The sequence below is a fragment of the Meles meles genome, chromosome 17 (assembly GCF_922984935.1).
Source record: "Meles meles chromosome 17, mMelMel3.1 paternal haplotype, whole genome shotgun sequence".
Classification (NCBI taxonomy): Eukaryota; Metazoa; Chordata; class Mammalia; order Carnivora; family Mustelidae; genus Meles; species Meles meles.
Window position 1 is genome coordinate 28906082 of NC_060082.1, and position 13395 is coordinate 28919476.

Sequence of the window (13395 nt, forward strand, 5' to 3'; positions counted from 1 at the left end):
TCATACTTCCAGACTTACGCTCTTCCTGTAATATCAGATTGCATGGAATTTCCAGGCATTACTTGAGCCCAGCTGGCTTATCATAGAATATATAGGTTGGTGCGAAAAGGAGGACGGAGCTGACAATTAAAAGGGAGAGGCAAGTGGACAGGCAAGTGGGCAGGGCTGTAGGGAAAAGCCAAACCCCTCTCAACAGCTTCCTCAACCCCTTATCCATCCGATTGTTGACCAAATTGTATGTCATCAAACTCAGTGAAAAGCCCAGGAGCTCAATTGTAGGTTAGTAGGACACATCAGAGGAGGGGCCGCGCCTTGGGCTGCACCAGTTGCCAGGGCAACGAGCACACATCCCGCTGCCCCTCTGGGATACCTGGCTCACTCCAATCTTCCATCAGCCCTGTTGGGTGTGAGCAGACACTGTGATCCAAGTTAACCCCACATGGCCTGTAGAGTGCTAATGCTGTTCTGTTTTAAGAACTAAGGGGAGTTTCAAGAGCCAGGAGCTCTCTGAAGCCACCCCCTTCTTCCATCTGGAGGCAGGAATCAGACTCCACACCCTCCTTCCCTTCCTTTCCTCTCAGCTTCCCTCTTTATAACCAAGGCCGTTTGTGTCCCACCCACTCTGCAGTCACCATTCCCGTAGATGTTAACAGAAAACCGGGGCGCCTGGGGGGCTCAATTGGTTAAGCATCTGCCTTCAGCTCAGGTCATGATCGCGGGGTCCTGGGATCAAGTTCCACATCGGGCTCCCTGCTAGGCAGAAAGCCTGCTTCTCAGTCCCCTCTGCCTGCCACTCCCCCTGCTTGTGCGCCAGTGCGCGCGCGCTCTCTCTCTCTCTCTCTGTCGAATAAATAAATAAAATCTTAAAAAAAAAAAAAAAAAAGAACACTGCTGCACCTGTGCCTCAGAACACCTGTCCTCGCACCCTGAGGGATTTCTCTCAGCCTGTGTGGAACACGCTAGAAAAGCCAGGATGCAATGTCCCTTGGAGTTGCCCACAGCCCATCATAACTGGCAGTCGAAAGGTAAATTCCCAGGCTTCCGTGCCCACTATGTGAGACAGCTCTGAGCAGCGTTCCACGCAATCCCCTAGAAATTCCTAAGGCCCCGTTGCCCACTGCAGTAACCTGCACTGGCTTTCTTTCTCTTCCCTGGCTCGCTTCCCCACTCCCCATCAGTGTTTTCTAGAATCATCTCCCAAATAAACCACTTGCACTCAAATAAACCACTTGTCTCAAGGTCTCCTTCTGGGGACCCCAGCACAAGACACTCTTCCTAGACTATAAACACATGTTTCTGTGCAGGAGACACACAGTTGGCAGATCATGGTGGGAAAGGGGCCATGTCCACTTGTGTGAGCGTGCGTGCAATTAGCTTAGCTTTGCTGCATAACCACCTGTGGCCCAGATCTCCCACTCACGGAGGGGTGCCATTTGCCACAAGAGAACACTGTGCGAGCAGGCGTCACAGGGTCAGAACATACCCACCTTGCTTGGCAAGCCACTTAGTCCGTCAGCCTCCAATGAGGCTCAGAAACACCCTTTTGAAGCATAAAGGTTAACAAACACTTTTCCAAATACTGTATTATCATTTCAAATGTGCACGTGATGGCGTAGGCCCGTCCATTTGCGGGGTCTGCCATCAAAAGCCTAACAGACAAGAGCTAACATGTGTAGAACACCTATTCTATGTAAACATATTAACAAATTTAATCCTCATATCAATCTCCCAGAGTAGGTCCCATAGACTGCCCATGTTTTCCAGCTAAGGAAACAGGCTGAGGGGGTATAAGCACTCACCCAACCCCACACAGCTACGAAGAAGAGCCGGGACTCAGACCCGGGAGCTGGGAGCCTTGCCGCTAAGCCACTCTGCTACCCTGCCCCTGGTACAGTGGTATGTCTAGGTGGATAAGCCTGTTCTCAGAGGTCTGTTGATTTAACTGCATGCCACAGGACTACAAGAGTATCAAGATGGTGTTGAAACGCAAAACAAGATCATCCTTTGCCAAAGAAGTCAAAGCCCAAACTCAGAGAACTCATCTGCCAAGCTGAAGAAATCTTATCTGGGTACTCTCACAGCTCCTGATTAAGACAGAGGCCACCAGCCAAATGAACAGAACAGTAAGTTGAGATCAGAATAATATATTTCAAACCAACAGCTCTTAATACGTTTCAAAGCCCTCCCACTTGGTTTGTTTTTTTTTTTTTTTTTTTCCCCACCTGATCCTCACAAGGCAAAACTGGTTACCTTTTTAGAATTGAACAAACTAAGAGTCAGAGAGGCTAGGTGACTTGCTCAGGGCCACACAGCAAGCCAGAGTGGAGCTTTGAATGGAAGTCCCGATCTCCAGATGCTCCTTCCCCCTGCACCACAGAGATGTATCAAGCAAGGCTGCCTGTATGAATCTGTGGGTCAACACTGTAATTGTTAGATGTTAATCCCCAAATGGCAACAACCACTGTCTACTTCTACTACACATCACTTCTTTTGCCACTGACCCAGGAGGCATCCTACCTCCCTTTTAGATTTGAAGCCCTTCAAGGACAGAAACTATAGAGTTTCCTTCTTGAGCTCAAATGTTGGGTTTTCCCTCTGAATGATCTCCTACCGCCCTCTACCCTGATCCTTGTGTTCCATGGGCAAAAGCCAGGCCTGGGCCAGCTGCCCTCCAGGTGGGATACCTCCAGAACTGCCAGGAAACAGGAGAGATAAAGGGAGAAGACAAACCCACCCCCACTGTCCATTCAAATTAAAAAGGTTCACTTCTCTTTGTATAAACCCTACGAGCCCAGTGCCCATTCCAAGAGAATTCTTGTCACTGATGCTGGACAGGTGGGGCATTTGGGATTTACAAGTCAGATATCAGCTGAACTGGAAAGCAGCAAATGAGGCTCCTTCTCGGGCAGGTGGCTGCAGACCGAGGCTGAGGCCAGCTTCGCAAGGCTGGGAGGTGTCCCTTTAAGGCTGGGGCTCACTGCCGCTGGGAGCAGAGAGCCAGCCTGGGAGAAGGCAGGGGCCTACAGTTTATTTTAGTTGACATTTTTCAACGTCAGGACACTTCAGAGCCAAGAAGGAAACGAATCCCATCTGTTCCTGAGCCCCTAAGCACAGTTCAAGAGGACAGGCTGGGGAAGGGAGGGGAGGCGAGGAGGGAGCAAGAAGCCTGGAACATCCAGCCACACACATGGAGCAGGAAACCACCTGAGGAGAGACACAGGGCACGGCAGACAGTCGCCAAGAAATCCCGCTGTCCCTCCGACACACACCCGCAGAGCTCTTTCAAGATGGGGCCTGCTGACTCCGCGGCCTTTGGCACAGTCGCTGGACAGCAGTCTGCCAGGGCTGCTGATGACACAACTCTATACCATGGGAATGGCGCCCACTGGAGGTGTGCAACACAGTGGGACGGCTGCCCGCTCGGCCTGGGGGTCCTTCCCCTTAAAGCCACAAAGCTCAGACACACAGCCCAGCCAAGCTGCCATTCACGTGGGCAGAAATGGAGACATTGAGAGGGCAATCCAAGTTCAAGTAGGGAAGGAATGGAGGGCCTTCTGATCCCTTTCCCCTCCTGGCATACCTGCTCCCCACGCCCATGGCCTCTATTTACCTCTGCATGGGAGCCCATCCTTGACTCCCCTCGGGTTCCAACTCTGGGTGCCAGGGATGGGAAGGACAGATGGCCGTGGAACTTATCTTCTTACTTAGATTAAATTCCAGACCTTCCTATTTTTAGAAAGACAAATTCCTGTTCTCTTTTCAAGAGGTAAAAATGTCTCTCAAACTGTCATTTAGGACAGTCCGCAGCCAACTTGAAGTTGTCTATAGAGTCATGCTTTGGAGATCACCCTGGCAGGATGAGTGTCAGGCGGTGATGGGTCTAGGTGCCAAATTTTAAGAGGATCATTGACAACTTGAGAGCTTCCAGGCGAGGGTGACCAGGATAATAGAGATTTGAAAAACTAGGTCATTTGGGGCGCCTGGGTGGCTCAGTGGGTTAAAGCCTCTGCCTTCGGCTCAGGTCATGATCTCAGAGTCCTGGGATCGAGCCCCGCATCGGACTCTCCACTCAGCGGGGAGCCTGCTTCCCTTCCTCCCTCTCTCTGCCTGCCTCTCTGCCTACTTGTGATCTCTGTCAAATAAATAAAGTCTTTAAAAAAAGAAACAAGAAAAAAAAAAAAAAGAAAAACTAGGTCATTTAAGAAAGTAATGAAATAAGCTACAGACTTTTTTTTTTCCTTTTGGTCTAGAGAAAAGACTATCTGAGCAATCATTAAGAACACGTTGAAATATTTGAATGAAGATTGACGCTTATTCTATTTTTCTTGGATGGCAGCATTTGAATCAATAGGCAGAAGGGAAGCAGATTTCAGGTGAATATTTAGAAACTTTCTCATAATTTTGTTCTATTTGAACTAGAATAAGCTTACTGTGTCTTTGCAAGGCAACACCAAAAGACCAGCTGTCAGGAGTGCTATAAAGAAGATTCTTGTCCTTTATGGGAAGACAGACGAGTCCAAAATCACCGAGATGCTTTAGAAAAATATGGTTTCCTGAGTAGCAGAGAATCTGCCTTGATAGCTCTGGAAGGAGAGTTGGAATCTCTATTTTTAAAAAGACTCATTAGCTATAAAACTCTTAGAAGAAAACACGGGGGCAAAGGTTCATGACATTGGATTTGGCAGTGACTTCTTAGATACAACACCTAACGTACAGGCAACAAAAGAAACATTAGATAAATTAGAGCTCGTCAAAATGAAACACTTTTGTGCTCAGAGGACACTAATAACAGAATGAAAAGGCAACCCACAGGACAGGATGGTCAGAAGGGAGGCCCCGCAGGGAACAGCCCTAACCGTTTCATGAATAGGGAAAACAAGTTTCTTCGAAACAGGACATTTTCTAAATTATAAAACCTGCACGGAAACCACAGTGAGGATGGGAGGGCCAAGAAGGGGGCTGAGAAGGGCCCGTTCAGGACTGCTTGGTCTCTTGCTGGAATCGAGAGGATGCCTGGTCTCTAATGGAAAAGCGTAACACTTAACTGTGAAAGCACGTAATCGAGGAGTGACTGTTTACATTGAAATTACTGGGATTGTAAGTGGGTTCCCTTCGGCTCTGCCTTCCTCAGCACACTGAAGGGTGTTTCCCAGTCCTGGCGGGGAAGTCAATAGCGGAGAAACCTTGAAACTATCAAGTGTTAAGAGTTCCTTCTATTTGCAGACCGCCCGTGAACACCACACGTGAAATCATCAGACGCAGCTCAGTGTCAGGTCCACTTCATGGGCACCGCTGGGCAACACTTTCTCCACCCTAGGAACTGCAGGCTTCCCTGGGTTTGCACGTTCTCATTCATGCTATCCTCGGTGAAGCCTGCTTTTTTTTTTTACTGATTCAGGAGCACACACCCTGTCTGGAGGGAAGGGGATAAAGAAAGGGTGCTAGAGGGTGGGTTAAGGGCACCGTTCCTGGCTCCTCTCTGCCTAGCATTCCATACCCTCACACCCCCAAAATCGATGTTCCCAGGACTGTGCAGCTGCCCCTACCGCTGTCCCAGCTGCTGATTCTGAATGGCACTCGGGTGAGACTGCACAGTCCCTGGGGGCAAATCTGGGACCCTCAGAGGGCAGGAGTCCTTCGTCCTCCTTCAGAATGATATTTTAACAGTAACAATAATGACCAGTAACAGCAAAAACAAAACAAAACAAACCCAAATACCAAAAACAACAACAAAAAAAGCTAGCATTTATCGAGCATTTACAATGAGCCAAGGATTATTCCAAGCACTTCCTATGTATGTACGTATTCAATCCTTACAATCATCCTGAGACAGGTTCTATTATCTGCATTTAGCAGACAGACACACTAAAGCCTGGAGAGTTTTCCTAACTTCCCCAAGCTCACACAGCTAGGAAGTCCTGCCACCTGCCTCAGACTGGGATCTCTCCAAAGGCAGGAGTCCTGTGCCTTCCATGTTTGGGAAATTTTCTGCCATGGTCATTGCGTGCACTGTGGGGGATGGCTCTCACCTCCCTCTGTCTGGGAGCTCCCTGAGGGCTGGAGCTCTGGCCCTTCCAACACATGGGGAACTTTCAGAGCTCTCTGCCTCACAGGGGTTGTGCCTTCCTTTGCCTTATACAACTGAGAGCTCTCAGAGGACAGGGACTGGACGCTTCCTCAGAGAAGCAGCTTCCCAGCACAGGGGCTGTCCAGAGCAGCCCATCACACACCTTGGCTCTCCTTCCTGCCCAGCAAAGCCCTCTGAGCACAGGAGGAACCGGACAGCTTTTCTCGAGTCCCAGCTCCAGGCTGGTGGATCTGAGCATGAGGCTGGGCTGGCCCCTGGGATTTAAGAGGCAGTAAACAACCCCACTCATGAGTCAGTTGTTTTGTTCCAGAAGAGCCTCATCAACTGGACAGGCCCTGCCCAGTCCCTCCAAGTTTGTCCCTGGGGGTAGGGAACAGCGGATGGCCTGGAGCTCAGCTCTTAGCCCTTTCTTAGGTGGGGCTACTTTTCATTCTCTTGAAGCTTGGGGTTTTTATTAGGAAGAGGTAATCCCTGAGAGGGGTAGGGGGAAGGGGTGTTGTCACTACTTGTGTGGTCCCTTGGAAAGTCCCAGCAAACCAAGAAGGAAGACAGGAAGTAGCAGTGAGCTGAAAGATGCCCTGGAGAAGGTTCCAGAACCACTACAGCTCTTCAATCTTACAGCTTGGAATAGTTGGGCCAGGACCCCTCCCACTCCCGACGCTTCTTTCTTCGTATCTTTTCCTTCACTTCCCAGACTGTCGCCTGTGTCCCCTTTGTCCACAAACTCAACCCTGACAACTGGGGGAAGAAAAGAGAAGATGAGGGTCCCCATGAGGCAAAGCACAGGAAGGAAGGGTTTAACAGACAGGGATGGAGGCTAGGAATTTGCATTACTGGTAGAAAGTCTGCAGAGGAAGAAACCAGAGCAGCAGAAATTGAGTGCCTCGAGGGAAGGCACGGGACAGAGGGTCTGGGAACCCTGGCAAGGGAAGGGGAGCCACAGTATCACTTTTCTGTTTCAGTAGTCCTTTCATTTTTTCTTTGAATTAGACTCAGAAGCAGACAGATGTAGTACCGCCATCCTCTTTTCACAAATGGGACAGCAGATGAGGTTGTCCAAGGCCCACAAGGAGTTAGCTGACCTGGGACTAACACCGTTTCCCAAAACCCTTCCCGTCAGCCTTTGGAGGGCAAAGGACCAGAGAAGAGGGCGGGGCATACCTTAGAAGGACAGCCATTCGGGCCAATGAGAGGGAGGGCCCGTCATTGACCAATCAGCTCCTCCAATGGGGCCCCACCCACCACACCAAAGCCCCTAATTCGCCACATCCAATGTCAGGGGCAGCCACAACCAGTGTCCAAAGGCCCCGCACAGCTGTTTTTTTTGTCACAGGACAGCAACCCAAACCTCTGTCGTCAGTCCCACTCCCCTCTGAAGGAATCCCGCTCCTCGGGTCTTCGCCCTGCCCTCCCTAGCCCCCTTGCCCCGCGGTGCAAGGGGCCTTACCCGGTAGTGATGTCGTCGTCCTCCGTCATGGTCTTGCCCATGAGGTCGCTGTCGCTCATGTAGCCGGACTTGAGGTCCACCTCGTCCGAGTCCAGGGACTCGACCAGCTCCAGGCGGGAGATGTGGCTGAGCTTGCTGGGGCTGCGCATGGGCATGGTGTGCGAGTAGTGGGCCCGTTCCCCGTGCATGTACCAGGCCGGCGGCCCCTCCGAGCGGCATCCGCCGCCCACCGAGGGCGCGTCCCCAGCCTGCAGCCGCGGGCTGGACTGGCCATAGCGCCAGGAGAGGGGGGATGAGCGGCTGGAGAGGCTGGACACGCTGCGAGGGTTGGCGTCATCACTGTCGTAGCACGTCGTCTCCAGGGAGCTGGGCAGAGGGCAGAAGGGCACTGGTTTTCACTCTGGCAGGGCCGCTCTGGGCCCTGTCCCGGCGGACTGCACTCCAGCGACCCTTCCCCCTTCCCAGGCCCTCCCACCTTCTCTGCACCTGCCCGCATGGGCTCCACCACCTCCAGGGGCCCCTCTTCGTGTAAGGCACCTCTGTTCATGTTACCTGAGGTTGTCAGAGGGAAAGGATTCGAAGTGCGAGGGAATCAATCTCACATACTGCCTAAGGACATAGATTTTATAGTATGAGCTGGGTTTTAACCCTTTTCTACCATTTATTTGTAGGTGAGCTGGAGATGAATTAATCAACCTTGCTAAGCCTCCATTTCCTCATCTATAAAATGGGAATAACAGCATATTAGCTACTCCACAGAGCTGTAATGATCATATACGTAAATGTCTCACGCAGTGCCTGGTATACACAAGCTGCTCAATAAATGGGAAGAGTCCAGCGAGATCTCTTGGGGGAAGTGGGTAGACCAGCTTCAAAGGCCTTGATCATTCATTTGTTCAGGTGTGTCTATCACCTCTTTTTCTACTAATGAGCTGAGAGCTACTTGATTCCCAAACCAGAGATGACAAAGTCTGGCATGAGTTACAGAGCGTACAGGCAAAGCTTTGGGAACCTGAGACGTGTGGCTGTTTCCCAATAAGACTAGCAAAAAGGCCTAGGCTGTCAGGAGAAAGAAGCAGAACCTCACCAGAGAACAGAAGCAGCCTTAACTGGAAAGAGGAGAGATCATGGGGAAATAGACAAGAGCGTAAAGACGGGATGTTCAGGGCCCCAGGCCGCAGGCCCTGCTAGGCCAGGTGAGGAAAGGAGGCCTGGGTTTGTGGATGACCCAACACAGAGGGGATCGGGGAGCTGGAGGAGGAGATGACTGTCTCCCTCAGGGACCCCCTGCAGATGGCTGCAGAGAGAAAGGATCGTGGGGATCTGCTTGGAGAGGTGGCCTGGATGTGGGTTCAGACAGAGACTGATCGGCCTACTCAGCCCAGTGGCGTTCCCAGCCCCAGAGGCCCATGGGTAGGGTCTCAGTGGCTTGGCCTAACTGCAGGCACGCAGAGGTGAGTAACTGAAATAGGACCCATAGGCCTAGAAAGCTGGGTAACTAAGGCAGTCTGCGGCTGCACAGGAATCACACAAGCACAGAAACCCTCGCTCTGTGAACACATCCATTTCTTAGTCACTTTGGGGGTTAACGTAGGAGTGGGACACCAATTTTTCTATTCTTGTTTTGGTGATGCTCCTTAAAAAAAAAAAAAAAAAAAAAAAAAATCCTCCCAGACAGTCTCTACCAACCCTGAGAAAACAAGGGTTGATTTTTTTTTTTAAACATTTTATTTATTTATTTGAGATAGAGTGAGAAAGAGAGAGTGAGAGACCACACAAATGGGGGGAGCGGCAAGGGAGAAGGAGAAGCAGGCCCCCCAGATGCGGGGCTGGAGCCCAGGACCCCGAGATCATGACCCCAGCTAAAGGCAGAAGCCCAGTTGGACTGAGCCACCTAGGGGCCCCCAAGCTTGATTTTTTTTTTTGATCAACAGAACTGGACGAGCCCAGATATCCTTGAATCTGAGCCCATGGGTGGTCCTTATAGAAGTCCTGGGCACAAGCGGGGGTGCCCTGGCTGGGCAGGGCAACTGGTGACCGCTGCCTCTGCCCCTCTGGGGGGACTTCCTGGCCTGGCGTACATCCAGCTTCTCCCCTCCAGGCCCTCCTTTGGCACCGGGCTTGCACTTCGTCACACGCTGTGTTATTTCTGTTCCTAATTACTGTGGACCTCAGAGCCAATGGAAGTGCCCTGAAGGAGACTGTGGGCCTGTGGGACTCTGGCCACCTTGCTCACCACTGTATGTCAGCACTTCGCGCAGGGCCTGGCGCGTGCTTGGGTCCAGGTACAAGAACTAGTCAATGAGGAGCAGACCCACGACCCACGTGCTGAGCTGAAGAGCAGGAACGTTCTCGTCGTCAGACTCAGTCCAGGGACGCTCGCCGTAAGGGTTTAATAAAAACAAGCCGAGTGTGACAATGAGATGAGGACGGGAAAGCAAAGGATGATGATGGCCACGGTGACAGGACACTGGAGAGCTCCAGGACGGCCCGTTTCCCTAGTCCGTCTACACCGCGGCAATAAAATTAGTACGCAGTGTGGGTTGCATGGAGCAACCAGATCCCTCAGTTCTATTCTTGGCCTACTCCTGCTCAGCTCTCCACACTACCAGTGCCTCTTCCTCGGTTCTGCTGCTCTTTTCTACCCCTCCCACCCCAACACATCTCCAGACATCTCTAAGTCAGCGGGGGAGGATTCTAGCTTCAAACATCGGTTCTTGCCTTCCAGCCCTGCATCCGGCCCTTCAGTCTTGCCTGCCTCTCTCTCTCTCTCTCGCTCGCTCGCTCTGGCATGCTGGGCCTGGAGCAAAGGGAGGCTTTCATTTCCTCTCCAGCCCCAGCCCCCTGACCCAGACGCTCTCCTTGCTGGGGAAACGAGCCAGCAGAAATAGAGGAAGCAGGACAGAAATAAAGATTCCTGAAAAGGAACTGAATCTAGAGCTAGCTTCTAAGTTCCAGAGTGAAAATAACCTGACCGGAAGTGCTCACTGGACGGGAAGCTCCTCATCCAGGAGGAAGCCTGTCTTTGTTCTGGGGTATGGTGCCCAGCACTGCACCTGGCATGGGCTCTAAGTTTGCCGGACACAGAACCCCCCACCTCATCAGCCTGTGTGACTCCACCAAGGGACGCCCTCGCCCCAGCCTCAGCTGCTGTTTCTCTAACCCAGATGATAGGAACATAGCCTGCCTCCTCCCAGGGCTGAGGGAAGGGCTGATGGATGGAAAGCACTTTAAAAAGTCAAAGAGCCCTAAAAACTCAGGGAATCGTTGTTTTGGCTATCAAAGTGTGGACCAGGAAGAGCATAAACCAAAGACCAAGAGAGGAAGTAGCTCCGGGTCCACAGTAAACAGCAAAACCAGTTCGGGGCTCTTGGTTCCTTTTCCATAAAGGGAGACAGAAGTCAGAGGTCTGAGGCTCTCCCCCTCCCACCAGCCGGCTTTATGCAAAAGGTTTTTGGCCTCCCTCTTCTCCGCCACGGACAGAAAGCCAAAAGGGGTCAGGCTGTCCTGCTTCACGGGCTGTGCTCAGTCAGTGGCCCCAGGACACGGAAGCTACTGCTTCTACCCTTCCTCTGTGCGTGAGTCATTTGGGGTGTGACCCCCTTAGCAACTAAGCGCTTTCTGGCTTCTTTGGCATGGAGCTGGCATGTGATTTGGTGCTGAGAGAGCTGTTCCAAACTCCCTGGATGGGGGAAGGAGGATGTTCAAGATTTCATCCACTGAGTCCCAGAACTGGCGAGCCAAGCTGAGCCCGGCCCGTCTCACTCGGGTCCTGCTTGGGGCTGTGAGGGAGGGAGGTTGGGGACAGGTGTAAGACAGTCCGAGCCCCAGGGCTGCCAGGAGCCTCCCTCATGCACTCTTTTCGTCAGATGTCCCGCACGCACACCCCTTTCAGTAGTCTTGTCCTGCTAACCCCCACAGAACAGAGGCTTTGATTGAGCACTGAAAATATGTCAGCTATCTGGGAGCTATCAGTGCTCAATCAAAGCCTCAGAGCAAAGGGCTGAGTGTCCAACACAGAGGATGGGACAGGACTAGGCAGAGTCGTGGAAGGAGGAAGAGGGGTGTTCTTAGGCAGAAGAAACACAGCTGATGAGTAAAAGCTATGAAGCCTGATTTCTGTTCCACTTCCTGGTCATGGTAATCCGGTCACGGTGCCCGGAGATGAATGACAGTTAGGGAGTTCTCTGAACCACACACTTGGGCTCAGCAAAGCCCCTATCCTTTTGTCCTTCTGTCCCAACCTTGCTCTCATTTTCCAACCTCAGGAGATGGGGAGGAACTGAACTCCAGTCCAACTGGACAGGCCACCTAATCGCTCTCAGCCTTCCTGCTCCACACCCCCCATGATTTCCCAATCCTGGCTTTCTGCTCTCTCTCCTTCTACCCCCTGCCCAGCCCTCTATCCCCCTTGGAGCTGACAGCATGAGCTCATCTGGGCAGCCTGAGGAGCCAGTGGAGGAAATTCTGAGTCACGGCAGAGGCCGTGGCCAGTGTGCCGCTCCAGGGAGAGGTGCCATGGGAGGATGGAACGGCCCACACCGCTGGAGGCAGCGAGGTCTCTGCAGGGTGGGGCGAGGGGGCGCACCCCCGTGGCATGGATCTGGGTCAGCCATTGGCTGAAGAAGCCAGAGGATACCTAGCTGACAGAAGAGGGAAAGAAGCTGGGTGTTGGGATGGGCACCGTTCTAGAATCCTCTAACAACAGACACTTCAGGACAGGAGAAGGACAGCAACTGCAACACATGAGGAGACCGGCACCGAAGGAGGGAAAGTGGACACAGAAGGTCAGACCCCGAGTCACGGAGGGGGTTCCCATCTCCCACTCTAGTGCTTTTCAACTCATTTGCTCAAGATGAAATCTCATGCCCCAAAGCAAGCAGATCCCAGGCAGAACCAAGCTTCTTTTGCCGAGATGGCCAATTCTCCTGTCCCTTCAGCCGTGGCCCATGGGTCTCTGAAGCCCTACTCTCCAGCATGGGAGAGAGAGCCCCCTCGGCAGCTTAGACCTACCTGTGAGTCACCTGGGACCCTCGCAGACTGGACATGGTCTCTTCCAGGTTCTGTCGGAGATCCAGGACATTCTGCACTGTCCTCTTTCTCTGGGACTCTGGGTCTGGAGGGAGAAAAGAGCAGCTGGATGAGTGGAGAACTTTCTGCTGAGAGCTGAGGGTAGCAGGGAGTGGAGACTGACCATGTCCGTAGGACACGGCTCCCCAGGCCATGCTGGTCACCCTAGACACACACTCTGGAACCGCCTGACATCTCGACCCTGGGAGGGGGTCTGTGTTGTGCACACCACCCAGACCCCCCGAGGAACTGCTTCTTCTGGCTTTCATTTTTGGGAGACTTGCTTCTCAGAGTGGAGGTCCTTGGCAAGAGCCCTGTGGTTGAGGTCAACCGGAATGTCTGCCCCAAACCCCATCTCCAGGGATATGGTGATAAATGGTTTGTTTGTTTTTTTTTTTTTAAGATTTTATTTATTTATTTGACAGACAGAGATCACAAGTAGGCAGAGAAGCAGGCAGAGAGAGAGGAGGAAGCAGGCTCCCTGCTGAGCAGAGAGCCCGATGCGGGGCTCGATCCTGAGACCCTGGGATCATGACCTGAGCCTAAGGCAGAGGCTTTAACCCACTGAGCCACCCAGGCATCCCCTGGTGATAAATGTTTAACAACTGGCCCTGAGAGATGGGGACGCCCTGACTTGGAGCGTCTGCCGATTTCTGTGGTGTAAATTCTCTAGCATGGTGTAAATGCTACCAGCATGACGGCACTGACCGCATGGTTAGGAAGAGATGCTAGCAGGTGGCTCCGGGAAGCTGGTGGGAGCATCTCCAGCACATCACACTCCCTGAGCCCC

General features: G+C 52.2%; 1 protein-coding gene across 9 annotated transcripts in view; it reads right to left on the reverse strand.

The window, feature by feature from the left end:
- NAV1 (neuron navigator 1) overlaps positions 1-13395 on the reverse strand; it is a 252915-nt gene that overhangs the window by 87282 nt on the left and 152238 nt on the right. For all 9 annotated transcript variants that reach the window (XM_045982386.1, XM_045982385.1, XM_045982384.1 and 6 more), the window contains 2 exons: positions 12549-12651; positions 7536-7901 (listed from right to left, as the gene is read on the reverse strand). In XM_045982386.1, coding sequence (XP_045838342.1) covers positions 7536-7901; positions 12549-12651 — 469 coding nt within the window. The remainder of the gene's footprint in view (positions 1-7535; positions 7902-12548; positions 12652-13395) is intronic.